This window comes from Macrotis lagotis, chromosome 6 (genome assembly GCF_037893015.1).
Source record: "Macrotis lagotis isolate mMagLag1 chromosome 6, bilby.v1.9.chrom.fasta, whole genome shotgun sequence".
NCBI classification, from domain to species: Eukaryota; Metazoa; Chordata; class Mammalia; order Peramelemorphia; family Peramelidae; genus Macrotis; species Macrotis lagotis.
In genome coordinates, this window is record NC_133663.1 from 106339713 (window position 1) to 106365224 (window position 25512).

General features: G+C 32.5%; 1 protein-coding gene and 1 long non-coding RNA gene across 10 annotated transcripts in view; one reads left to right on the forward strand and one right to left on the reverse strand.

Moving 5' to 3' along the window:
• DIAPH3 (diaphanous related formin 3) overlaps positions 1-25512 on the reverse strand; it is a 543832-nt gene that overhangs the window by 121325 nt on the left and 396995 nt on the right. For all 9 annotated transcript variants that reach the window (XM_074191775.1, XM_074191779.1, XM_074191781.1 and 6 more), the window contains 2 exons: positions 1146-1241; positions 610-669 (listed from right to left, as the gene is read on the reverse strand). In XM_074191775.1, coding sequence (XP_074047876.1) covers positions 610-669; positions 1146-1241 — 156 coding nt within the window. The remainder of the gene's footprint in view (positions 1-609; positions 670-1145; positions 1242-25512) is intronic.
• Positions 1284-25512, forward strand: part of LOC141491147 (uncharacterized) — a 31676-nt gene continuing 7447 nt past the window's right edge. Inside the window, exons 1-2 of the long non-coding RNA XR_012469482.1 lie at positions 1284-1328; positions 3409-3484. This is a non-coding gene — a long non-coding RNA (uncharacterized LOC141491147). The remainder of the gene's footprint in view (positions 1329-3408; positions 3485-25512) is intronic.

Sequence of the window (25512 nt, forward strand, 5' to 3'; positions counted from 1 at the left end):
GCAAAAGCAATGTTTAAGTAAAAATGGAATTTGGTTTACTTTTTTAATGTTGATTTTCAACATAACTAACTCCTTTTTATAGTCATTGAATTAGCTTCAATATCTTTTTGTAAATGTCTACTATGAACCTTAATGATATTTAAAGCTTTTTCAGGACATTAATTCAATTATTTCAAAGGATAATGACAAATGGGAGGAAATATAGTGAAGAAAAAGAATCTCTAATTCAGTATTTCAAATTATACCTTTAAGTGAGATATTCCACTCTTCCCATCTACTTAAAACATAATTCAATGAGTGCTTATGGTCTATGAAAAGAAACTCTAAATAGCAGTCATCAAAGGCTATATTATCATTGCTTCTACAAACAATAAGCTCAATGCCAATTTTTATATAATTCAGTAAAATCAGTACAACATAAGAAACCATCTCTAATTAACTATGAAGGGATGGAATCCTTACAAGATCCTTATTTGCATGGGTATCAACTACATATTTTCATTCTTTAGTTACTTAGAAACTTGAGTATTTCAGCAAAGCCTTCTGAAATCACATATAAAGAGGATAAAAGTAGATAAGAACATTCAATTCATAAGTATTGTTGATTACCATGGTTACAAGTTTTCAGAACAGGCCTCTGTGAGATTGGACTGAGACTTTGTCGGATATCTATTTAAAAAAAAAGAAACAAAAGAAACTTAATATAACAAATTGTTCCTCAAAAAGTGTAACTATAATAGCAATATTTTTTTTCTCCTCAGATTAAAAGTTTCTGAAAGTCAGCAATGCTACATTACCAATGAAATACTTGATTCTGGACAATGTTGTGACGTTTATGTCCCACTTAATTTTTATACAAAGACATCCAAAAAGATAATGTACATATAGTGATAAATGCTGCCATGCTAATAATTCTACAGTAAATTCAGTGTATGGATTTGTAAATGATATTGACATCAACTAACAGGAATGAGCATCTTGACATCTGTCATTGTAAGGAAAGGATTAAACAAAAGGCTAGAACCTCTAAACATTTATAGCACAGAGCAGTGTATTCATGATGCATGCCTTTAAAGAAATCATAAAAAAATCTCTTCTATGTTATAATTCCCTAGAAACTAACATGAAAAAAGTGTAATATTTACCTTTAGGCCTTGGTGTCCTTTTTCTTCGGTCTCGGAAAGCAGCACCTGACTGCAACGCCTCCAGCAGACTATCCATCACTCCTGTCTCATCACCCTCTGTGAAAAGAGATTGAGGGAATTCCATCAACCCTCAGGGTTACCATAGCAATGTCACAAACAACACTGGGGTCAGAATGGTTACAGGTAGGAAAAAAACCCCAAATACCAAGATGAAACCAGAAATTTCAAACAGGGTGGTCTTAAACTCATTCATAAATCAGCCATCTCTTAATGAAATCTATGTCATTACTATTTCTACTGAAGTCTAGTAAAAAGTAACCAGATTCAATTGATTCACTTCAGTGTGCTGCTCTTCATATAAGTGCAGTCACTATATAACCTTAAATGGAAAGTAGCTTCTGTCAGAACTGTTTCATAACCAGGTTATCAAAAATCACATTTTTCTTTAAAAAGAAAGATTTCTTTCAGGCATTGACTTTTAATCTAAAGCTGATCAGGGACTTAGAAGGGGGTTTGTTATTTTGAGTTACCGCTGAATGAACTAAAAGAATATAAAATTACATATTTTCATACTAAATTTTGTTAGCATGATCCTGGTAAATTATTTTTCATACTGTATCATAATGATCTTTGACTCTAGGAGACAAAGAAAAACTCATTTAATACTGAAGTATACTGAAGGATAAAGTAGAAATGGTTCATTGAGATTAGGGAGATACTTTCCCACTCTAAGCTTCTAGAGAATTAATTTTAAAAAAAGAATTATTTGAGCTGGATATATACAGTCTATAATTAACAAAGTAGTGTGTGGGGGCAGCTAGGTGGCGCAGTAGACAGAGAACCAGCCCTGGAGACAGGGGGACTTAAGTTCAAATCTGCCCTAGCTGTGTGAACTTGGGAAAGTCACTCAACCCCACTGAACCGCAAAAACAAACAAAACAAAAGTAGTGTGTGTGTGTGTGTGTGTGTGTGTGTGTGTGTTTCACAAAACTTTATGAATTAAACTTTAAGCAACTGTATGTTTGTGCATGTATGTAGAAATAGGAATATGTGCATGTGTGCTATGTGCATAGATGTGTCACACATATGTGTGTATACAAATGTATATATAATGTATATATTATTGTGTTAGAGCATATATGTGCATTTAAATATATGCATAAAGATATACACACACATACACATAACTTATGATATATTGTTAATCTACATAATTTTCAAACTTAAGGTGAAGTGGGAAGTGAAAAGCTTCTAGGCAAATGGTTGCTCAATGTTACCTTTTTAAAAAAACATTGTTAAACAACAGACCATTAATTAACTGTTATATTCTTAGAATTTAAAACACAATGGTTTATTTCTACTAATTTTTAAATTTTTCATGGAAACATTATCCCTCAATATATCATATTAAGAATTTGCAAATTTATAAGTAGCACAAGCAGCACATGCATTATGCTAGTTATTTAAAAATTTTAAAGTGTATTAAAATACAAACATCATCTTTAGAATAACTATCAGGTAATGATACATTGATTAATTAAAACCATATGGATTGTAATATAAGTTGGTGGGAAAGATCAACCACAATGATGAAATCACTGACTATTAAAGTATTTTAATAAATAGTGCTTAATTATATTTTAAAAGTTTAAAATAATTTCAATAGATGCACTACTTTAAATTCACTCAAAGTTGATGACAATGGATGAAGTTAGTCAGAAGAAGGAAAGTTTCCTGGGAAAGAGTTTAAGATGTCTGTCTGTCTGTCTGTCTGTCTGTCTGTCTGTCTGTCTGTCTCTCTCTCTCTCTCTCTCACACACACACACACACACACACACACAGACATACATTGGGTTTTTGGTAAAGCAATGTGGTTATATGACTTACTTGTCCAAGGTCACACAGCTAGGTGATTATTAAGTGTGAGGCCAAATTTGAACTCAGGTCCTCCTGACTCCAGGGCTCATACTCTATCCCCTGCACCATCTAGCTGCCCCAAGATTTCTCTTTGACAGGTTGAGTTTGAGGTGCTAACTGGACATTCTAGTTTAAGCTGAAGAACATGGAGGCTGAGTGTAGGCAGAGAGCCAGCTGGGTGAATATCAACATTAAAGGATCCAGAAGAGGAATAAGAGCATGTGATAAACTACTAAGCTTCATGATACCATGACTCCTGCCTCATCTAAAGTCTGTATTGTCTTTTAAAGCAGGCTTTTACTTATAGAAGATAAGATAAAGTCTCTTTATCCATTATGAATCCTAGATATTGGTCTGCTCCAATTGTGCTGAGCTACTCTGATAATGAAAAGAGAAGATAGGACACTCCATTTATTAGCAAGGTAGGCACTCTTTATTTTTTTTTAAGGGATTTTATTTTATCAGGGGTTGGTTGTTATGATTTTGAGGGGGGGTTTTTAATGAAGGGAATCTCTGATTTTCATTTTAGAAAGAGGGAAGTTAAGGGATTGAGTGGGAGTTGAAATCAATTTCATCATCATCTCTGTGGTTCTGGATTGAGAGACAAAGGGCTTAGGGCGGTAATACCCCATTCTTGCATATATCTGATCATGTCACTGTCCAATTCAATCTTACATGGGTCTCAACTGCCTCTAAATTAAAATACAAAATCTGCTCTCCAAGCTATCTTTCTAGGCTAACTATAGAATATAAACTCCATGAGAGAAGTGATTGTTTCATTTTTTTACCTTTTAACCCTAGCATGTATATAATTCCTGAAACATACTAGGTATTTAATTATTGTTAAATGAATGGATGAATCAGGTAAGTAACCTAATATTGCATCCCATTTTACAAAGTGGAAAACTGAATGTCTGAGGGCTTCCATGACTTAGTTTCATCATACAACTGGTAAATATGTGAAAAGAGATTTGATGAAATATCTTATGATTACCTTATGAAAACAAATGTTAATATTCTGAGATGTATATTTAGTCTTAAGTTTACAAAATATGTTCATATCCATTATTGTGTGACAGATAAGGCACCTGCCTTTGAGGGATGAGAACTTTAAGGAGGTAAGTGAAGTCTGAGTCATTTGATTAGTCTTACAACTTGTTAGGGCAATAAGGCAAGCTTTCTCTCAATATAGAACACATTTCTTTGGCCTCTGATGTCATGTTAGCCAACTCTTAAAGCAAGAACAATGCAGGCAAAGCACATCTCTCTATTCACCTAAGGTCCAGGGTATCTAACATTATCAGAAAGAAAATCTGAAATTCATTTAAAAATGTATATGAGAAATAAAGGGATTTTAATGAGATATGATTATAATGTATTGTGTGACTGTGCTCATTTGGTTTTAGACTAAAAGAAAGGTAATTGAATAGGATAACATCATCACTTACATGTGTTACACTTGTCAAACTGAAGCATCACAATTTAAATCTCCTTCACTAAAGGAGAATTCTCAATAATAGTACTTGCAAATTTTAAATATTCATTTTCTTTGAAAGTCTATTATAAGAGATTTTAAGACTGTTCAAATATTTTATTATTTAAGAAGAGATTTTGAAAGTGACTTCTAAAGTTTTGTTAACCTTAGAAAGTGTTGAAGAAAAGCATATCAAATAACTTCTTTTCAAATGGAGGGAATTAAAAAGTCTAATGCAATATCAAGAATCAAGCAAAAATTAAGAAGAAGATAGAGAAAAGAATAGTGAGAAATCTGCCTTTGAGAAAAACTGGAGAAAAGCTGCTTAGAGTCTACTGCTATGATCTCTTGAATACTATTCTTCAATGACTAAATCCCGGAACCTCAGTTTTACAAGGAGTTCAAAGGTCTCTGACCACTACAATTTCAGTCAAATGAAAATCTCAAAAAGACCTAGGAGTTTGAGTGTGCACAGCCTTTTCTATTACTAGATAGATATAATTATTATAAAAATTTTCCTTACATCAAGATGAAGTCTATTTCTGACTCTATAATTTTCACCCATTGTTCCTAGTGCTGCTTTCAGGTCTAAGAAGAACAAGTTTAATCCCCTAGATTCACACCTGAATACAGTATTTCAAAAGCATGAAAACAGTTATTATGCCCATTTCTAAAGTGATGGTAAGGAGCAGTAGAAAAGTAGAGAGAAGGTGCCAAGTATCATTTCAATGAGGTGTGAGAGGAGGACTTTTATGGATGGTGAATCATATTATGTAGCACTTAATTGCATTTTTCTCCAGATCTTTACTTCTCAAAGTAGATATTTTGATGGAGTCATGATTTCACTAGTATTTTGTTAGGAGTTTCTCTCCTACTCAATGTTAATTACATATTTTCCCTTTGATCCTCTACTATGGATTTACCCATCTGATTAAGAGATTTTCTCACCTTTAATAACTGCATGTGTTTTTAATATCACAGTATGTCAACACTTGGCCTGATCTTTTTTGTCACTCATATTTAGTACATAATTTATCAATTAAAAAATATTGCTGTCAGAGATAAATTGTTTGTAAAACCAAAAAGTTTGGCATCTGAGCAATTTTCCTAATTCTAGGCTGGCTTCTGTCTAAGTATCAAATTCCAAACCCTGTACACTCTTTATCTACTCATCTCTCCAAGCTCTGTATTTTGCAGCATAATAGACTTCACTTAAGACATCACTTCTGCTAGACATCATTATCTAGGAAATATGTGCCTAAGTTCAGTGGCCTTTTTTTTTCTTTTTTGGTGACAAAGTATATTTCACTAAATAGATTTTTAATGTTCTGAAGGTAAAATGCAATTAGTTCAATGGCATTTTCAAGGTACCTTCAATTTGTGATGGTTCTGTTAGTAGAATATAAACTATGATAGGTTCCCACAACTAGAAAAAAGATTATGCTAATAATGAAAAATTATAAATTCTGTTTGGGGCTTAGCCTGTTTAAGTACAGAGACTCACCACCAGCAGTTTGTATGTCCAAGAAACAGAAAAATTAAAATTAAGCTTCAAATATAGAATTAGAGAATCAAAGACATACGTTTTAAAGCTGTAATTGACTGGGAGACATCTAACAATACAGAGAGCTTAAATGTTAGGTAAGGTTGCATAAGTAAGCTGTAAACAGCAAAACCAGGATTAGAACCCAGAACACTTGATTCCAAATCCAAAATCCTTTTTAATTCTTTGGTAGCTTCTTTATCTGGTATTCTTCTCTGGAGTCATACATTTTCAGACAGTTTATAATGCCTATTTATTGTTTCTAAAATACACACACACATACACACACACACACACACACACACACACACACACACACGCAAGCTGAATTAAATGACAAGACAGTTTATCAGTTCTACTTGTAGAGATAAATGAAGATATTCGTGAATTAGTTTTATTCCATACCCAAGGATAACAAGACCCATGGCCTCATGGGATATCTCTATCCTTTCTTTCGGTATGCTTATTCTGAGATTAAGCTAGGTACTGGTGATAAGGAAAATTATAATTTTTGCAACTGCTTCTGTTGCAAAGGATGAAAGAATATCAAATTTTTACAAAGTATGGATAAAATCATTAGCACTAAGTCAACATATTCCTGAATCTTCTGAGAAGGTGGTATAAAATATGATTTAGGACTAAAGAAATGAAACAGACCAAAGGTTTGTTAATTATTACAAATTTTCATGGCCTTCAAAAACGTATTTTACATATGTATTTATTTATTTACTTGTATCTATACCGTACATGTTTTCTTCAAGAAGAGAGTTCATAGGTAAAAAGTGAGAGCAAAGTACAAAGATCACTGTACAAAATTTTGAATAAAATTTGCATTCTGATTTATATTTACTGTACAGGTCCAATCCTAAACATGATGATATATCAAATCTATTAGAGAACTTATGCTAGCCTAAGGTTTGAGTAGTTACTCATGGTCTTCTACTCAGTGCTAGAGATCAAGGGATATCTTATTTTATTTTTAACTGTATTTCAGAAACAGAACCAAGCAGGACCGGAGCTGGAGTACTCTGCCCCTGTTAATGACAAAATGCTGCAATATGTGCTTTTAGCATTATGCACTGACATCAATCTCTTTCAGCCTACAAGTCCAAATCAATCATTAAGACCTAAATTAGATCAATGTTTCCTTTTATTCAATATTTCAGCTTCATGACTTCTGACATTTCCAGTCCTGAGCATTTCTGAGTTTCTCTGATGACACTTCAGGACCATTACTAACAGTGAATACTGAGTTCATTGATTTACCCCTATTTTCTATCATTCCCCTCTCTGACATTCCTCCTTCCCACCAACTGTGTGCTACCTTTCTTTAGAAAAGAACTGAATTGGAATGAGCATAAGAACTCATAAGACACGTAAATATCATAGAATGTCAAATCATTTCTCCTATCAAAATATATTTGTCTTTATTGAATTAAATTATTAAAGATTAAATATATTCCAAGATCAACATTTAAAGCAAGAAGTATATATTTATGCATATATGAAAAACATACACAGTCTGATATATATATACTAATATCTTCTCTGAATGAATTCATAAATAATACTAATGTGACATTAGAAAACAAAGAACAGCAAGTAATATTGCTTTTTTCCTCTTTAAGCACCTTTAACTTTTAGGGAACATAAAACTGTATTCTGATTTATATTTACCCAAATCATTGTCTCCCTTTTGTCTTCCTTCTTTTTCAAGAGTTATAAAAAGAGGCCCACATCTCTTGTTTTCCTTATAGTGGGTTCTATTACTTGTTTAGAGTACTCTTGTGGTCTGTACTGCTAAAATTCAAACTTAGCAATACAGAAAAGAAATGATTTATTAAGTACACACACACACACACACATACACAGAAAATTGAGTAAAATAAAAATATTGAACATGAATTTTTCTTCTACTTGTCCAAAAATTTAATTTGCTATGAAAATGATCATCACCACAGCTTATATTATTTTTACTCAAAATTCTCAAAGACCATTAAAATGTTCTTCATTTGTTTAAATTACAATTTTCCTAGGATAATTGAAATTCACTTCAACTTATGGTTAGAAGGGGCATGCCAACTCAGAATAAAAGTTAGTCCTTAAGACTACTGAATTATAATTAAGGATCAAACTACTTTCCAGTCAGCAAATATCTCTCTAAAATGGACAATAGTGCTATTCTAAAAAAATCATAAACACAATAAGAATTACAATATAAAAATAGCTTCAATATAGAGAAATAATGTCTAGTATACTAAATGTCTGCTATTATATGGGAAATGCAGTATCTGGCAGGAATAAATGAGGGAATAAAAGTGACAAATGAAAAAGAAAAACATAAGGGAAATGGAAGAAATCTTAATTTGTTTTAAATGATAATGTCATCCTATAAGGGGATTTTATTTTATGTTTAAAGTTATGATTTACATAAAATTTTAATAGCATTATAGAATATAAGAATTCAGTGTTCAGTAAATCTGAGGAAAAGGTCATCAGTTATAGCTGTTAAAAATAAAAAAAAAGCATGAATTCTCAGAAATTCCCAAATAACCATTATCTCTATTGCTACCACTCCACAGATTTCTCCAAGTCTATTGTTGCTTGACCCAAGCCTGGAAAATTGGTTGATTATCATGTTCTGATCTTCTTAGCATATCACACCCATATCCTATTACTGTAGGGGCTGATTCATGGTAAAAAACATTGGTTTACATTATAGTGACACCCCACCACTGCTTGCTCTTTGGATTTTAACAGATCTATCCTTTGCCATAGCAAATAAACTTTTGTTCAGATCATAACTCATTCCCTTACTCCTTCCACCTAGCCTAATTCATCCCATATTAGAATTCTGACTTTAAGATTCTAGAGAGTTGGTGTAATAACTTCAATTTTCCTTTAACTCTTGTCAAAATGTTTGGCATTGTTTTTCTATGCTCAGGTTTATGCATATTAATATAATTATATATCTTGATGGCCGATGCTATGTCCCTACTTCCATAAATGTTACAACTTTCCACAGCCATATTCTTGTATAGCTCAAGCTATGATCTAAGTGACACTTAAATTTTTTTAACCTTCTTATGTTAAAATGTAAAGTTCACATTTTTTAAAAAGTCCACACATTCTAAAACTTCAAGTGTACAGTCTGGATGACAGCGCAAAGCTAGGAAGTTCCTAGAGCTCAAGTGAAGCCTCAGACCTTACAGCTACAGATTCCCCCTCTTCCCCCCAAATAGTTCTCAACTCAAGTTATCATGGAGGAACTTCAATAAAGATCTGTCTCTTCTGAACTGAAAGGAAGTTTAGCCCTGCATAGGCAGGAGAATTGGAAAGCAGTGGGAAACTCTTATCCACAGTGCAACTCAGGTCAAGGCTCAAAAGAACCCTCAGCAAGGAGGGTTCCAATTCCAGTTATGAAGACAAGGTTTGAGCCCCAATAACACTAGTGCAACAGATGGGACTGGTTTGGGCTACCCCAACACATGAAACAAACCACTGTCTAGGCAATGTCTGGTCACAAAGAAGGGAACAAACCTCTGCAAGGAAACACCTTGGCTAGTGATCAGCCAGGGACCAAATTCCAGCCCCAGCACTAAAAGCTTGGGACTATATTCCCTGTGCTTCTGGAGTAGAGCCCAACTATCAAAATGAGGAAAAAAATAAAAAAAAGTGGTAATCAAAGAAAGTTACTATTCCAATGGGGATGATAAAAATACCATCTTAGAAGAAGGCAGTGACAAAATGCCTACATGAGAAACCTCAAAGGAGTTTATGAATTAGTCTTAGATCCAAAAGGACCTCTTATGAGAGCTCAAAAAGATTTTAAAAACCAAAGAAGAAAAACGGAAAAAAAATAAATGAGTCATGCAGAAAAATTATGAAAAATTGAAGAAATTAATTCCTTTAAAAGTAAAAATGACCAACTTGAAAAAGAATGTCACTCATTAAAAAGTAAAACAGAGGGCAGCTAGGTGGTGCAGCGAATAGAGCATTGGCCCTGGAGTCAAGAGGAGCTGAGTTCTAATCTAACCTCATTCATTTAATAATATTCAAGTTAGGGGCAGCTAGGTGGTGCAGTTAATAGAACACTGGACCTGGAGTCAGGAGTACCTGAGTTCAAATCCGGCCTCAGACACTTAATAATTACCTAGCAGTGTGGTCTTGGGCAAGCCACTTAACACCACTTGTCTTGAAAAAAACCTAAAAAATGATGATGATAATGATGATGATGATGATGATAACAATAATAACAGTAACAATAATAATAATAATTAATAAAGTTGTGTGACCTTGAGCAAATCACTTAACTCAATTGCTTTGCAAAAGTAAAAAAACAAAACATAAAACAGACCAACTGCAAAAGCAATGTAAATCATCAAAAAAAGTAAAATTAACCAACTAGAAAAGGAAAACAACTCATTAAAAAGTAATCAAATGGAAAAGGAAAAACAAAAGTTAACAGAAGGAAAAAACTAGAAAATTAGAATTGAACAAATGGAAATTAATATTCTGTCAAAGTAAGCCAAAAGGCTGAAAAATAAAAGAAAATGTAAAACACCTTTTGGGAAAAAATGACTGACCTGGAAAATAGATTCAGGAGAGATAATTTATAAATTATTTTTAATGTGACAGATGAGGGCACTGTACTTGGACAGAGGCTGTGGTTATGAGGCAATATTGCTAATAAAGCAATCAATCAACCCTTGAGAATTATACTTCCACCAGGACATATAAAAGGAGTATTTTCAACAAAGGGGCTGTGGGTTAAAACAATAAAGAGATGAAAAGAAGGATTATACTAGGAGAATAGTTATTAGAGAATAATAACATCACATGAAGAGGCACAAAGATACATTATAGTAGAGGCAAAGAAGAGAGGGTCTGCACAAGTAAATCTTTCAACTGGTTTCGCCCAAAGATAGAATAGCATATATTTCCAAATAGGTTTAAAAATTACAGGGAAGTGGGGGGGGGGGGGGGAGAAGGGGAAAAAGGGAAGAAGAAACAAATAGAAGGGAGGCAAAAGTAAAAGTAAAGTGAAAGGGAAAAGTGAGAAGGACAGAAAAAGGGATAATTGAGAGGCAGTCAGAAGCAAAACACTGGTGAGGAGTGATAAGGGAAAAGGAAAGAGAAAAGTATAAATAGGGAAAGAGTGTGGAGGGAAATACAGAATTAATAATTATAACAGTAATGTGAATGGGATGAACCCCCCTAAAATGGAAGCGGATAGTTGAATGGATTAAAAACCAGAAGGCTATAATATGCTTTTACAAGAAACACATTTGAAACAGAGAGATATACACACAGGGTAAAGGAAAAAGGCTGGAACAGAATATATTATGCTCCAGTGGAAGTAAAAAAAAAAACAAAAAACAGGGGTAGCAATTTTGATCTCAGTTAAAAAAAAAGGGAAGAACAGATCTCATTAAAAGGGATAAGGAAGGAAACCACATCTTCTTGAAGATAGGAAATGAAGTAATATCATTATTAAACATATATATATATATATATATACATACACATACATACATACATACACACACACACACACACACACACACACACACACACACACACACCCCAAATGGTACACAAAGTGGTATACATCCAAATTTTTAGAAAAAAAGCTAAATGGGGGGGGGGCAGCTAGTTGAAGTCAGGAGTACCTGACTTCAAATCTGACCTCAGACACTTAAAAATTACCTAGCTGTGTGACCTTGGGCAAATCACTTAATCCCATTGCCTAACCAAAAAAGGAAAAAAAGGAAAAAAGCTAAATGAACTACAGGGAGAAATAGTTAGCTAAATTATAATAGTGGGGTACCTCAACTTCCCTCTCACAGAATTAGATAAATCTAATCACAAAAAATAAGTAAAAAAAAGTGAAAAAATGAAATGGATGAATATTTAGAAAAATTGTATGTTGCCCAGACTAACAAAAGAGGAAATAAAATACTGAAATAACCCATTTCAGAAAAAAGAAGTCAAAGAACCTTAAGAAAAAAAAATCTCCAGGGCCAGATGGATTTACAAGTGAATTCTACTACACATTTAAAGAACAATTCATTCCAATTCTATAAAAAAACTACTTAAAAAAATAGAAGTTCTGCCAAATTCCTTCTATAACACCAATATGAAGCTGATACCTAAACCAGGAAAAGCCTAAATAAATATAGAAAATTTTAGACCAATCTTTCCCAATGAATAACGATGCAAAAGTTTTATATAAAATTTTAACAAAGATATTACAACAAGTTATGACTAGGAGAATACACCATGATGATGTAGGAATTCTACCAGGAGAGAGGAATCGTTCAATATTAGAAAAATAATCAACATAACTGACAAAATTAACAGAAATCATAGGATTATCTCAATAATGGTGAAAAAGACTTTGACAAAATACAGCACCCATTCCTATTAATAATACTCAAGAGTATGAGAATAAATGAAGTTTATTTTAAAATGATAAACAGTATCTATTTAAAACATCAGCAAGCATTATATGTAATAGGGATAAACTTAAAGCAATGCCAATAAGATCAAGTATGAAACAAAGAAGCCCATTTATAACCATTACAATTCAATACTCTATTAGAATTATTGTCTAGCAATAAGAAGAAAAAATTGAAGGAATTGGAATCAGTAATGAGGAAACAAAACTTTCACTCTTTGCAGATGATACTTAGAGAACCCTAGAAAATCAATTAAAAACTACTTGAATCAATTAACAAACAATTTTAATAAAGTTGTAGGATATAAAATAAATCCACAAATATCAACAGCATTTCTATATATATGATCAATAAAATCCAAAAGCAATAAATAGAAAGAAAAATTACATTTAAAGTAACTGCAGATAACATAAAATATTTGGAAATTTTAATCTTTCAAGACAAACTCAGTACTTTTCACTCAAATAAAGTCAGATCTAAACAACTGGAAAAATATCAATTGCTCTCAGTTAGGTCAAACTAGTAACAATAAAAATGACAATTCTACCCCAATTAAATCATTTATTCAGTGCCAAATCAATCAAACTACAAAAAGACTATTTTACAGAGCTACTTATCTAGAGAAACAAAAGGGCAAGAATATCAAGAGAATTGATAAAAAAAAAATCAAAGGAAGGTAGTCTTGATATACCAGATCTAAAACTATAATATAAAGTAGCAGTCATCAAAACTGGTACTGGTCTGGTACTGGCTACAAAATGAAGTAATGGATTTTGAAGATTAGATTAAGCACACAAAAAAAGTAGTAATGACTATAGTAATCTACTATAGTTTGATTATCCCAAAGAGTTCATTATTTAACAAAATATGCTGGGAAAACTAGAAAAACAATATGATAAAAACTAGGTATAGACCCACATTTCATACTCTATACCAAAATAAGGTTGAAATGGGTACAGACATAAAGTGTGATAACCTCAATTAAGAGAACAAGAAATACTCTGTTGGATCTATGAAGAAAGAGGAAGTTTATAATTAAGCAAGAAATAGAGAACATAATAAATTGTAAATTAAATGATTTTGACTATATTCAGTTAAAAAGTTTTTGCACAAATAAAACCATTGCAGCCAAGATTACAGAAAGCTGGGAAACAATGTTCATAGCCAGTATTTCTGATAAAGGACTCATTTCTAAAATATGTACAGAACTGAATCAAAATTTTAAGATTACAAATAATTCCCTACTTGATAAATGGTCAAACGTTTATGAACAGGCAGTTAGCAGCTATTTATATTCATATTAAAAATGCTTTAAATCATTATCAATAAGAGAAATGCAAATTAAAACAATTCTAAGGTACCACCCACCTCCCTTCTATCAGTGTGGCAAAGATGACAGAAAAGAAAAATAATCAATGTTGGAGATTATGTGAGAAAACTGAAACACTAATGCACTGTTAGTAGAGTTATGAATTGATACAGTCAATTTGGAGAGCAATTTGGAACTCTGTCCAAAGGGCAATAAAATTATAAACCTTTTGATCTACTACTAGGTCTATATTTCAAAGAGATCATAAAAACCAGGAAAAGTCTCATATCTTCAAAGATATATTATCTCTTTTTGCAGTGGCAAAGAATTAGAAACTGATGGATGCCCATCAATTGGGGAATTACTGAACAAGTTATAGTATATAAATTTTATGTAGTATTATTGTTCTGTAAGAAGATTTTAGAGAAGCCCAGAAAGACTTGCATGAGCTGATGCTAAGAGAAGTGAGCAGAACCAAGAGAACATTGTACACATTAACAACAACATTTGAGATGAGCAATTATGAAAGATGCAGCTCCTCCAGCAGTTCAATGATGAAAGACAATCCTTAGAGACCTGTTAAGGAAAATACCATCCATATCTAGAGAAAAACTATGGATTCTGAATGTAGAGCAAAATATACTATGCTAACTTTTTTAATACTTCTTTTATGTTTTTCCTTTCTTTCTCATGTTTTTTTTCCTCCTTAGTTCTAATTCCTCTTTCACAAAATGATTAATAAGGAATTATATTAGACACAGTTACACATATACAGCTTTATCAGATTGTTTGCCACCATGGGGAGGGGGCAGGGAAGGAAGTGTGGGAGAAATATGTGAAACTCATAAATTTTCAAATGGATGAATGATAAAAACTGACTTTTGCATAATTGGAAAAATTTTTTAAATTTCAATAAAATTAGTCTATCTATTCTGTCCAAAAAAGAAAGATATATGACATTATTTATAAATATTTCTTGACGTTCTTTTTATTTCGTCCTGCTATTATATTTGAACGTACTGTCAATGATCATGTGAGTTTTTCTTTTTTCAAGTTTTAGTATAATTTATTCATCAACATGTTAGCTAATCTCTTGCTAAAATGATTCCTAGAATAGTTGCAGTGGTGTTATCTCTTTACTACCAATCTAAATGATAGTCCTTTGTGGGTCCCTTTCAAAACTGTTTCCTAAGTCTATTCATTAATGGGATGCTGGTCTAAATCAAATGAAAGGCTGTTCTATTCTTTCTTCTCTGCATAAGAGACTCTGGAATTTATTAAAATATTACAAATTATAACTATATTGAATCAAAAAAAACCTGTCCTTTCCCATCTATGTAGCTCAGTTAACAATGGCTACTAGGAAAATTATTTATGTCACCCTGCATACTCTTTACTGGCAAATAAAAGAATAATTAATTTTAAGATGGTCATTAAAAAACTTATGAAAAAATTCCAATAAAAGTTGTAAAACTTTTTTTAGTATTCAAAAAAGAAGCATTAAAAATATTAGATCAGAGCAGATGAGGTCAAGTTAACAATTTGACTAAGGAGTGACTTAATGATCTACAAGTTTATCATGCTAAGAAGTTACTAGCATTTCTCGGTCTTTACTCAATAAAGGAAATGGCTTAAATTATAAGAGTTTAGAAAAAGCTTACTGTAAGAAAGAATACCAGTAAGTGCTCTAAATATCAGACCATGTTAACCAGGGAAAATTGTGGGAATTTCCTAAATTTATGCTCTAGCAAAAATACTCAACTATGTGGATTAAGTTAAATCCAGCTTTAGAGGAGATGATACTTAATGGTCTCTCAGTGACTTTCCTTCCAATTTCATGATTCTTATTATGAAGATATGCAAGCTCTAAGCTTTAAGCAATTGATAACTTAAGTAATAGTAATAATGTTATTAAATTATTCAAGTTCTTGCTTCCCCTAATTTTCCATTCTCTTGACTAGCTAGTCTTCATTTAAGGGCAGTAGTAGAAGCAGGATGAAACTGGTTTAACTCATTTTACTATCTGTTAGCAATGATGTTTTGTAAAAGCTCATTGAGAGAAAAAATTGGAAATAGTTGCAAAGATGAAGTTTTTAAAAAAAAAAACTATAAATGAGTTTAATTTAACCTACATCTCTTAATTGTTTAGAATACCGAACAGCAAGATATGTGCACTGAAGTGAGTATCTATACATATTTAACATCTCTGAGGAGTTTAGGAGTAATAAAAATGGTGCCCTAATCAATCTAAGACTAGTCATAACTTAAGAATCAATTGTTATGGATAAAGGATCCGCTCAGGCATTTCCCCCTTTTTATTATAAAAATAAGCTGTTACACAGAAGCTAAACGTGTGACATATTAAATATATATTATAACTAGAGCAGGATTTTATGCATGTTAATGAGTTCTCTTTATAGCATGTTTGCTGACTGCTTTTCAGGGAAAATGAGAAGCTGTCTACATACAACAAGTTCACTAGTTTTTATAACTTATGATTTCTCTGACTCTCTCTATATGTTATACTTCCAATTCAGTTCATTAAGTAAACAGGGATATCATCAAGCTTGTACTGGAAGAATGGAAATTCAAAATTATTTTATATTTTGTCTCTCCACACTTAAAAATTCAACCCAACAGTCAGCTGTTCCTAGAGCTCAGCATTTGGTTTTCTCACCCCCTTGTGTTCAATAAGCTATCTACCTTTTGGAGGCACTCTTTCTCTCCTCTTCTTTGAAGACTGAATTTCAAGTTTCAACTTGTGTCACTTCTTATACAAAATCTTTCATGACACCTCTTTTCTCAAAAACTCCAGTTAATGCTTTTTATTTCTCAAATTATTATGTGTTTATTTAGCTTTGTAACTGTTTAGGACTATTTTAATTTAGTCTTTGTGGCCTGAGGGTCTAGCAGAGCTTAGCACACAACAGATATAATGAAAGTTCATTCAATTAAAGTCATAAATGAAAAGGGTATGACTAAAGGAAAAGGCTTTATGTTTACTAGACTATAAATTCCATAAAGACAAGGAGTCCCTCTTATCTGTCCTTTTGATCTTCCCAAGAGTAAGCACAGAACTTTTTCTCTGTCCCTTAATTCTTGTTCAATTGAATCTATAAACCATTTCCTCTAAGGATGGGCAATAATTTTCATTATAAACTTTAATAATTTTCCTATCCATAGGAGCTCATTTTAAATGAATTTTTCTAAATACAATTTTTTGTCTTTTAACATTTTTTTTAAAAAGCTGGGGATGTGGGAGAGGAAACTTTAAACAAAAAGCTTATAAAGTGATTTGGTCAACAACTACACCAGTTTAACCACAGGCCTAAGAGTAGATTGTCAGTTCAGAAAGATATGTTTCTTTACTAAGAGTGGTCCTAGTTAATAACATCATATTAATCCACGATTTTTTTCTGGCAGTAGAATGCTAGCATTACTAACCTCTCCATTCTCTTCTCCTATGTCATCCAAGAGAATGTAATTTCATTCACTGCATCAACTTCTTTGGTGTGTGTTGTATCCCTAATCCCTTGCATCTTGCATAAAATAAGAGTATAATAAATCTTAATGTTTCAATGAATCTACAAAATTATAAAGGAAAAACTGCTTAAGCTTTTCAGGCCACCAATACATCATTTTTCCCCTCTTTAAAATTCACTAATTTAAAGAACTAATTTATAGTATATTGGAAAAAATTACTAGTCATTGGTTCTGTACTTTAATAATTTTGAATTCTTTAACTAAGATAGTTCTGTGACTAAAATGGCAGGGGATATTATAATCAAGTGTATAATATCTCTCTAATAATGAAATGGGTATATTCTAATGACAGATTTTAAGATACTTCATAATCAAACATAGAAACAAAATAAGGGCCACAGGAATATCAGATGGAGGAGCGGGGAAGGGAAAGCCTTATGATGCAAAAAACTAGTAAAAACTAATTAAAATAGCATCATATGGGAAAAGAATGACAAGAGTTTTGAACATCAAAAAGTAGATGAAGGATGTCAATACAAAAAGAAGTAATGAATTCAGAAAAAAAAAAGGAAGTGTGTTAAGTTTATGGGATATGTTGAGCTGATGATTATTTCCCATCAATGAGAAAAAGAGCAATCTACCATGAAAACCCAATCTAATGCCACTCAAAGACTGCCAATCTAATGGTGAAGAGATTATCATGGCTATGATTCACAGCATTTGAGCTTGAAAGTAGAGATTACATAAATAACCATCATTAGAAAAGTTTTCCCATTCCTCTGACAACTGTTTGGATAACAAAAATGTCACAATCCCTGGCACAAAGAAGGCACTAAATAAATATTTATTTACTTGAGTTCTCCATTATAATGCTTGAAAATTATTTTGATGTTATCACAGTGATAGGGTTCTGGGCACTATGATAACATCAAAATGACTGTCTGGTATGCTTTCTGCTACGAATGGAATAGCATAAGCAAGAAGAGTATCCTCACATGAACAAAATGAATAAAAACAGGTGCTATTTACATAAAGGTATCTTTGCTTTGCCTTTTCTTAGAACTATACTAAACCATAGGGGAACCTTCACATGAGCAAGAAAAAGAATCTTATCCAAAAGTTAACTAATGATACAAGAATTTTGACATTTTATAACTCAATGTACTAGTACAAAACTGTTAAATATCGGCAAATAATTCATCTTGTAATTTTTTGTGGAGAATTAGATACAACTTTGAAAATGACTTCTAAATGGTGAATGAGTATAAACAATGGAATTTTTATGTATTCTTTAAAATAATATAATTCAATGATGCAAAACTGCCTCACCAATTTCTGATACAGTCAACTTTCACTTAAGAAAGAAAAATTCTTTTATAGCTTCATGAATGAATCAAACAAAAATCAATAATCCATGAAACAAATATTAAAATAGTCAAAAGTTAGAAAATGAAAGTATTTCATCATTTCAAGACATCATTTCAAGAACATAAATAAAAACTGTCTAAACCTATTAGGACAAGAGGACAAAATGAAAATAAAAAGAATCCACTGATCATCTACTGCAATACATCCCTAAATGAAAAATGCTAGGAAAATCATATGAACTTCTTATTTAAAAAAAATAATATTAAAAGCAGTCAGAAAGAAAGAGTTCAAATACCAAGCAGGACCATTTAGGATCACAAGAGACTGTGTAGTTTGTACTATGAAGGAGTGGATTGTGGAATATGATTTTACAAAATGCAAAATTTTTTGCCTTACAACCCAGCATAAATTATACAGAAAAACTGAGTTTAATCTACAAAACAGAGCATGGTTCTGTAACAGAAAGGGGGTTCCCTGTACTGCTGATAAAATAAAAGGAGTTGACCAAAAACAGTGAGATAGAATCAGAAATGAAGAGTAATTAATTGGAAGAGAAAAATACTATTCCTTCTAATGGGGGTGGGACAACAATACAAGCATCTCCTCACCTCAATCTTAATGCCATATGATTGGGGAGAACAGATATCACCTGAACCTCAGTTTTATCTTAACCTGTGCAATGGAAGGCAGTATGCACGCACGCGCGCGTGCGTGCGCACACACACACACACACACACACACACACACACACACACACACACACTGCACTAGTATACAAATGTATTTGACTTAACCAGGAAACAGGATAGAACAAGAAAAAGCAAAAAAGAGGAGGAAGGGGCAGGTTCAATGAGGGATTAGTTATAAGTCAAACAAAACTACTGCTTTATGCTTTCTCACCAAAGAATCTTCTATAGTAATGAAAATATAGTTCCAGTCTCTGCTCTATCCTCTCCCAATCATGTAGATGCACCCTTACATTTCTAGGGAAGGATATTTGTCACAATTCTCTTTTAGAGAAATATTCTAGTCAATTATTCAAGCACTAATCATTCATATCCCATTTTCTTCTGGTCTTTTTATGTTGCTACTCTGGAACCAGAAAAAAAAATGAAAACAGAAGGAAAAGATACTCAACACTATTCAAAAAGTATTTATTAATTGTCTATGAAGTGTGACTTATTATACTAGGTGCTGGGGTTAATCCAAAGGTTAACAGAAAGAGACATATATACTGTATTATAAAATAGCAATATATTAAGAGCATGAGAAATTAAAAACAAAGCAGTGTGAGTGTCCAAAAAACCAATAGAATTTATTTATAGTACTTTCTATATCTCTGACATGGGAATAGGATGAAAATTAATGACAAAAATACATACATTATCCAGATTTCATTTCAGAAGAAATTTATTTGAATCAACTATGAAAAGCGGAGAATGTTTATGATTTTTTTTTATATTTTGGAGTAAAAGCTTATGTGAAGCTTATATCCCAAGAAGCTACTGAGAAGAACATTGTAGCAGCATTTTCTGTGATAGCAAAGAATCAAAAGCAAAGAAGATGCCCATCAAAACTGTGGAACACAAATGTAATGGGTTATAACTGTTCTGAATTCTGAGAAATATGAGAAAACATATTTGAACTGATGCAGAGTGAAATACGGAGTCAAGAAAACAACATGGCATCACCAAGGTAATCAGAAAGAACAACCAAACACACAAAGATACAGACACACATACAACAAGTTACAAAACTCTAAAGAACATAATATAACATAATATAAAGAAATCTAAGATGAGAATACATTCATAATTCTCCCTTTTGCAGAGGTGAGAGATTCACCTCTTAATGCTGTCCAAATCACATATTTTCAGATTTTTCTTAATGTACTGTTCAGTTATACTGATTTTTCCACCTCTTACTTTTTTTCAGTTTTTTGTCTTTAAAAATACTATTTGTTGGGACAGCTAAGTGGCACAGTGCATAGAGCACTAGCTGTGTGACCTTAACATCCACCCCCCACCATTACCTTGTGAAAAAAAAATACTATTTGTTACATAGGATTTAGAGGGACATGGGAGGAATTTGTGATGATGCAAAATGTCAAAATATGAAGAAAAAAACTTATTTACAAAATACTTAAATTTAGAAATAGGGGATTCTACAACTTATTATCTTAGAGAGGTCCCTAGGCAGATAGGTTTGTTGACTATTTGACAAAAAACTAGCATGTGATGAAGGCTTGACTTAAAAGCAAACACATCTTTCTTGGTTTTGAGGTGAGCTCTCTAGCCAGTGGATAAAATTGCCTCATTTATATTTATCCTTTCTCCATAACACAAAAAAATAATATTGGTGAACATAATATCCTAGCTCTTTTAACAATGATCAAAACTTTTAAGAGGGGAAATAAAACTCTTTAGTTGACAAATCTGCTAAGGTTTATGGAAGAAATTTCCTCTAAATTTCTCTAAAAAGTAGGGCTAATTGCTTTTACTAAGAATCACAAAATGGAAACAAAGCAGCAATTTCAGTCTAATGGGTAAAACAACAGATTTTTAAAAGGTAATTATCTGTTTTTTTAACGGGATGAAGTTGTACCAAATGAGACATTTAAGTCTAATAAATAATAAATGAAATATTAAAAAACAGTAGATGTTCACATGAAATTTAAATTATTCCATTAAATAAATTCCTATGCATCCACAAAATATCATCATATAAAACCAGGGTCTATTTTGAGGCCATTCTGATGAGTCATTTAAAAATCATGTGAATTAACTTACTCAGGAAGTACCAAAGTATAAAATGCCAATTGTATTATAAAATGACCTTATTTTGGGGCATCTAGGTAATGCAATAGAGCACTGGCCCTAGAGTCAGAAGGACCTGTGTTCAAATCTAGCCTCAGACACTTAATAATTACCTAGCTATGTGACCTTGGGCAAGTCACTTAACCCTACTGCCTTGCAAAAAAAATAAAATGGCCTTATTTTTTCCTGCTACCTACAAAAACCAGAAATATAATTTGTCACAAAATTAGACATAGATCCCCCTGTAATGAATACTCATAGTTATCTTAGAATAAACAATTGAATATATTTAGCTTTGTATCTATGTTAAATAATCACTAGATTCTTTGTTTACTAGATAAACTTTGCAGCTCATGCCTCACCCCTGCCTGCCTCCTCAATTAAATGAAAAATGCAATCATTAAAGTATGAAACTCATAACTTACATAAAACTTGATATGTGGCACAAGAAATGATTATTAAATATATGTATTATAACAATCTATGAAGGTCTGTTTGTTTAATTTAAAAGTATCAATTATGAAAGTAACACACAACAGTGGATATATGCAAGACTTATAAGTATATCTCTCTTAAAAAAAGGAAAATGAAATAAAAAAAAAAGAACTTTTCCCAATGTGATATGGCAGTGGGACATTTCTGCTATTCTTACCTTACAACAGAGCTTTGTGGTCTAAGTACCATTTATTTTAGAATGCTTGCTTTCCTTTCTTTGGAAACTGCAATAGACTATATTTTTCATTATACTTAACAAAAATATACACTCTGAAAAGATAGTGATAATAAACAGTAGATCTGTAAAGTCACTCTGTACTCTTGCCAAGGGCAAATGATGATTTATGATGGATAAACAAGAACACTGATTTAATTTTATTTTACCACCTTTGGTAGTAAAATCCTAATTCCTGCACCCATAAAAGTGTGTTTCTTACTTGCAAGGTTGCAAATGATACATAATAAACTCAATTCCCTTTTATACAAATGAGAAGTCAGGCTCACTAATTCTGTGAAGAGAATCCCCCTACTTATTTATGGTAGGTTGGGGGGGGGGGAAGGAAACTGAACATACAGAACAGCTTTCAGAGATAAATAATAACCACCCTCAAGGCAGGTTTCTGGAAGACAATCCAATGAATATCTCCATTACTGCTATTCTTTTTATATATAACTGACTGGAAGTAAACTTTGAAAACAGGTTACTCATCATTTAGAAAGGGATAAATTTAATTTAAAAAGTCTCTATCAAGTGCTTATCATGTGTAGGACAGGGTGCTATGGGCTATGGGGATACATAACTTTGTCCTCTGGAAGCTTCTCTTTTGAAATAGGAAGGCGCAAAAAGGGGAAGGAGTTTTATTCTAGGAAGGTGACAAGGGGAAGGGGGTGGCCATGTTGGCAGGCAAGGGGGAAGATAGCCTGGGAAGGCATTTGAAGTTAAATATTCAAGTCTAAGTCAAAGATTCAGGAAGATCTAGGAATGAAGGTTGTGCTCTCAGATCCTGTGAGGTTGAGGAGCGGGAAGTCAATGTACAGTGAGATGGCCTGGGTGGAAATGGATGGCTCAAGGTGATGGGGAGTTGTGAAACCTGCACTAGTTTACTAGAAGAGCCCCTGGGATCTTTCAGAGTTCATTGTTGCTTAAAGACATAAAAAGACATTTAGATCTACCAGCAGCCATTAAGGGGAGCTAAAAAAACAAAGTTATTCCTTATTAAAACTGTTTTATGTTCAGTTTGAACAGAGAGAAAAAGGAAGAAAAGAAGAGGAATTTTCTTCATGTCATTCATGTAGATCACCTGAACTCTGGATTCTATTTAAAACCAGAATTTAAGAGTCCCCTACTTTGTCCCTCCCAAATAGATTATTAAAGTTTTGCTTTCTTTTGATCAGACTCAGCTCAACCTCCCCACTTCTAATAAGCCCTTTGTGGGCAGGTCTTGATGACATGTATTCTAGATGTGGCTTACTAAGTACTTTTTCATTCACAAATTCATGCAACTATATGGACTGGTTTGCAGAAATTTTCATAAGGGAAGAATTGGATTGATTAAAAAATCTTAAATGATCACATATCACATTGCCAGTTGATTGTGCTATACTGCTAATGGGAAAGAAACTTGAAGTTTTAGTGACATCTGTTGGAATGATCAAAAACCAAATGATTTCTAGCATAGAGTTTATACATCAAGAGATGGAAAAAAGTTCTTTATTTAGTGATAGCCGCATTTTGATTCCAACTCATTCCAAAATATTCATCTGACCACTATTTTAAATCAGAATTCTCACTATTCTTTAAGCTTTGTTATTTCTGTTATTTTCTTGCTTTTGTAATACAAGATTCAATAACATGGGGAAAAATATTAAGTTATTTTTTGATGCTGAGGAAATAAAAATAGAAAGCCATGAAATTGCATGGATGACACTATCACATCTTCATAATTCTAAATTTCTCAATTAAAGAACACATCTGCTGTAGGAAATCATAAATGCATAAAATGTGATGTCCAGGTCATAAGTCTTGAAAATTGATCTTGTATGACAAGCTGTTTTGCTCTGTGTAAGAACATTATCAGTAATGAAATGCTCATCAGGCTCCTGTCATTTTAGTTACTTGATACCACTGGGACTCACCAGGTTAAAATGGTGACTTCTATCCAGTACTGCCTCCAAACTCACATATGTTATCAAAATTGTCAGTAGACACAAGGGCACGCCTCTCATGTAATTTGCAATGACAAAGGATGGTTATAAATTGGCAGTATTCTTGAATGAATAGGATATTGAAAGTCGATAAATTAGAAAAAAAAATGTTAAATCAGTTAACACAGATCTATTAAGCACATATCAGGTAAACAGTATTATGCTAGGCATTATTCTATATAAACTTACAATTCTATATATCATGTAAAAAAGATCAGAGAAAGCAGAGTCAGGTAGCGATGGTTGGTGATGTCATACAGAGAGATATACTGGCAACTATATGTCAGTTTGATAATAATGCAAAAAGAACTCTTCTGTCTTCATAGGGAATATATATATATATATATATATATATATATATATATATATATATATATATATATATATATTTAAGATGTGACAGAGAATCTTGTAATATCTGACAAACTGGAAGACTACTACTCACTACTGGTTATCTACATGGTCTTAAGTGATACTGGCATAAAGAACCAAGAAAGTATTGAGAAATCCTAAGGAGTCTTCAGCAAGAAAGGACAGATTTTAGAACATAGGTGGTATTTTTACAACTGAAGTCCATGGAAAGCAAAGGTTGTAAAATAGAATGGCAGATTTGAATTGTAAACAGATGCTTGAAAAACAAACACGTTGTCAGGGGCAGCTAGGTGGTGCAGTGTATATAGAGCACCAGCCCTGGAGTCAGGAGGAACTCAATTCAAATCCAGCCTCAGACACTTAATCTATCTTAAAAGAAAGAAAAGAAGGATCCTATATTATTAGTTAATATAAGTAAAAAGATGTAGAAAGAATATATTTATCTGAAAACTTGCAAATCTAACTCAAAAATTCACAAACTATAAATAAAGAGAGGAGGAGAAAATTGCCTGCTTAGAGGCACCAAAGCTAAAAGCTCATGGAGAGGAGGGTCAATGTATTAAGAATAGCAAATGAGACAGAAGTTCACAGGAGGCAAAAATCTAAATAAGGAGCTTGTAATAAAACTGAAGATATCAGATGTCTTTGGAGAAAAAGTGTTCATTATACAAGATAAACTACAGTAAGATTTGACCTATTAGGTTTCACTAATAAGCGATGAGATGATACCTATAACTGGGTATTTGGCTTTCAAAGGCAGCATGTGTTCAGGTGCAGAAATCTAAGAACTAGGAAAAAAAGTGATATTGTCACGGAAATTGATGAAGAGGATGAGAAACACCTTAAGCCTTACAAAAATCAGTAATGATAGAAAATTAAAATCTTCAAAGTATCTGTTAGTTTTTTTCTATCAAAAGTAGAGTA